At 47.6% G+C, this 3,923-nt stretch overlaps 1 protein-coding gene across 2 annotated transcripts in view; it reads left to right on the top strand.

Moving 5' to 3' along the window:
• The first annotated feature begins 373 nt into the window (after positions 1 to 373).
• MOSPD2 (motile sperm domain containing 2) overlaps positions 374 to 3,923 on the top strand; it is a 43,178-nt gene continuing 39,628 nt past the window's right edge. For both annotated transcript variants that reach the window (XM_084869860.1, XM_084869859.1), the window contains exons 1-2: positions 374 to 489; positions 645 to 714. In XM_084869860.1, the coding sequence (XP_084725986.1) occupies positions 481 to 489; positions 645 to 714 (79 nt within the window). In that variant the 5' untranslated portion in view covers positions 374 to 480. The remainder of the gene's footprint in view (positions 490 to 644; positions 715 to 3,923) is intronic.

Genomic DNA, 3,923 nt, shown 5'->3' with positions numbered 1-3,923 from the left:
GCCCGCGCGTTGCATCGTGGGAGTTCGAGGCGGCCTTGGCTCCGAGGAGGCGGAGCCAGACGAGCCGGCCCGGAGCCCGTTGCCCGGGGAGGCGGAGGAGGCGGGGCCTCCGGGGAACATTGTGAAAGCGGAATAGTGGGCGGAGCTTGCCGGGGCGGAGCTCGCGGGGACAAGGGGGAGGAGCGCCTTCTGTCCGTGGCTGGCTTGGGTGGGTCCGCAGTGCGGGGACGCAGGGGGCGGGGCTAGTCAAAGCAGCGAATGGCAGGCAAGCTTGAGGACATGGTCCCGCCTCCGGACTTGGTCGGCGGCATCGGATTGGGCGGTGCGGTTACACCTCCGCCCGCCTTCCGGTGTCACGCGACCGCCTCCGCCTCCCGCCCTTCCCTCTCTACCTCCAGGCCGGCCCGCGGGCGAGGAGGGACAGGGAAGGCGGCCGGGGAAGTGAGGACGGAGCCTGCCATCGCCTCTGCGCCCGCGACCATGGCCGAGGTGAGAAGCTCAGCGCTCTCAGCCCCCCCCCCCCGGCACCCGGAACCCTCCGATCTTGGGGTGAAGGCAGAGGGGGTGGGGGGGCGCTCCCAGGTGCAGGTAGGCTGAGCCCCGGGGAAGCGGGATGGTGCTTAGTGTCTCTGTCTCCCTTCCAGGGTCACGCCCAGAATAAAGCCAAGCTCATCGCCGACACCCGCCGAAGGTTCGAAGCCGAGTATGTGACAGGTGGGTACCGCGTTCTCGGTGCTGCGGCAGGTGTGCAGCGAGCATCCCCGGCTCTGCTGCGGGGTGTCTCCGTGGGAAGTGTTGGGGACCATTGGGACCCTCACGTGCCCTGCAAGTTGCCAAGGGTTTCCTCTCCATAGCATGGCATGCACGCCGCTCCAGTTGGGCGGCGGAGGCGTCCATAGCTTGCGAAAGGATTCATGCAAGTTGGAAATCAGTGCATCGAGCATCGCAAGTTTATGGAACTTGCAGGACACTTTCCACGTCCTGTCCCTGGTTCCTCTGCTGATACTTGACCAGCTCCCATTGTGAAAAATGACCCTGGAAGCTGCCATAATCCTATTCACGTGCACTTAGGTGGGGATCCACATTCCTTGGATAGTTTGCTTAATTCCAGGTCATGCAACTAACCCGGCATGCTAACTAACTGCGCAGGCTCTCCGGTGCTGACACAGGTTCTGTCTTTCCCTCTCACACTGTAAGCTAGCAAAGTACCTGCGAGTCCAGGATTGATTTATTGCTTGAACATCCTGTGCCCATATGTCACAGAGACTTGAGTTGCCCAGTTAAAACCGATGATTTAATCCTTGTAATTTTAAAAACATGCAGGAAAATTTGTCGTAAACATATGATATTCTAATACTAATCCTGCCACTTGATAGTTTACTTGTCTTTTCTGAGCCCACTTAGTAAGTAGGCAATTGTCCTTTCTGTGGCCATTGCTGTAAAATGGAAATAATTGGGTTAGGTCGGAGTATTAAATAAAAAGCATACATCACATATTAGCATAACCAATGGACACAGGCACTGGGGCGGTGAGGGCTTGCCCGGGGTGGGAATGGCTGGGTGGGGGAGGTCAACTGGGGAAAAAGAAGACATATGTAAAACTTTAGAGAATAAAAAAATTATTTTTAATTTTTAAAAAGCATATGTCAAAATGTCTAGCATGGGGTTAGCATATAGCAGTCTATCAATGAATATTTTGCCTCCATATTCATTTTGGTTACTGTGAAAGGATGCTTCCACATCTTGACTTTAGTGCTAAGAAGAGGTTCCCTGCAACTTTAGACTGCCCTAGATTATGTCAGTTGATGACCTAGAACAAAAAAGGAATCTGTTCCCCCCCTCCAAAAAAAAAAACCTGGCCAGTAAATATTTTAATCCCTTCCCATCTTAAACTTTGCACCAGAGAGTTGCAAAAGCACGTGATTCACCTTGAGTCCAGAGATCTCATTTCGAATCACAGAGCTGGTTCCAATAAAGAAATCATTCTAAAATGTCTTTCTATAGAAATGAGACTTCTATGGCTATGTCGTTCACAATATTTTGAGAAATAACATAAACTTGACCTAGTAGGGTATATATGGGAGGGCGGGGCAATGTTAAAATATGTACACAGATAATAATTTAATTTAAAAAATGTAAAACAAAAAAACGTGACCTAGTGTCTCCCCAGTAGTCATTTACGTGCCCCCAATGTGCTCATAGGAATGTGGCAATGGACAAGATCTCAAAGGTCGTCTTGCTCCATCCAACCTTCTGTTTGTAAAATGAAGAAAGTACAGTTAGAGAGATGAAGTGATTTGCTCAAAATCTGTAGTATTAGTGGCGAGGCCAGGGCAGGTGCTCAGATCTTTGAACTTCACTGTAGTAACCTTTTGGCCACACCATCCTGTCGAATTAGATCATGTCACTCCCCAGCTTGAAACCCTTCACTACCTTCCTACTTTGTTCAGAATTAAAATCCCAATTCTATATGGTGCCTCAGGACAAAGGCCACGCATGCCCTCGTTCTTATCCACCCCTCCAACCTCCCCTCTTCCCACTCTTCTTGCTTAGCGCAGATTTCTCCACTGCCCGCAGTAGGAAATGTAGTCTATGCGTTGCAATCCAGGACACATGCACACACACCACTGAAGCAGACATTTGTGAAAGAATACTTATTCTGAAAACCTGTAACTCCCCGATGCAATGACCCACAAAATTGTTATCACAACTTACAAACATCCCCCCGCCCCCCCAGTTTGAAAACATGACCAGCCACACTGCTTCTTTTATGCTCTTCAAACAAACTGAGTCTGTTTCTACCTGGAAACCGTTCCACTTCTCTGTGCCTGGAAGGCTTTTGCCCAAGTAGTGTGCGTGGCTAGGTCTTTTTGTTCTTTTTCTTTTCTATCTCAGATACATTGCATCTGAGAGGCCTGTAGTGGTTATTAAATAGCCTCCCTGTCTTGTTTATTTGTCTCCTTTGCAGGTCTGCCCATAACCTATAATTACCTCGTTCATCTGTTTACTTGTTTATTGTTCAGTCCTCCAGTAGAATGTATTTAGGTCTGGGGCAACCTGTGGGCATTGAGGTCAAGGCCATACCAACCTTAGCCTACCCAGCACAGTTCTCAATACAATTCATTGAATGAATGGATATGGAGCAATGCTTAAATGCATACATGGGTGGTTAGTCCAAGTCAATATTAAGAGCTGCCCTAACCAGCTTCCTCCCCCACCAAAATCTGGCAAAGAGCAGCCCTCACAATAGGTCTGATGAAGACAGAGTTATTTATTTTTAAGTAAAGCCCGTGTTTGCCCTTAAATATACACACTGAGGTTTGTGTGTACTCATGGGTGGGTTATCTGCACAGACTTTGTAGATATTAATTCAATTAATGTGAAGATTTTCATGGAAAATAACCTTTGAAGACTTTCTGCCCTAAAAATTTCAGGTGTTTAGAACATCCACTTTCCTTTTTCCTGTTTGATTTCGCCCTTTCTGTTGTCTTTTCAGAAGAAGCTTAAGGCAGGTTGAAGCAACACAATGTTTTTTCTAAAAGAAAGTGTTATCTGCAAGTGTATCATCTTAAGCACTGGCTGTCCTCAAGAAACTCTTTGGAGGTGGATTTTTGGGAATTCAAAGTGCATTTTTGTTTCCATAGGAATGAAGTTACCAATTGTGGATAGATTTGTAGCTGGCAAAAGAATGAAGCACAAGTCCATTATGTTTTTATCCATTAATATCCCATTTTTTATCATTGTCTCTGATAAATTCCATGCTGAGTTTCAATTGAGTAACATTTCCTGTTCTCTCTTCCTTCTTGTGGCCAAAGCAAAAGACTAATCCATTGTGCCAATAATTGATTCAGTTCCTCAAATGCTCGGTAGGCGTTTAATGCTGCGAACCAGTGTGTCCTATCAGAGAAAGAGCTGGAGGAGAA

Source organism: Pipistrellus hanaki, assembly GCF_964339955.1.
Source record: "Pipistrellus hanaki genome assembly, chromosome: X".
Lineage (NCBI taxonomy): Eukaryota > Metazoa > Chordata > Mammalia > Chiroptera > Vespertilionidae > Pipistrellus > Pipistrellus hanaki.
Note: the sequence above shows the minus strand (reverse complement) of the source record. Positions and strands in the feature narration are given on the sequence as shown.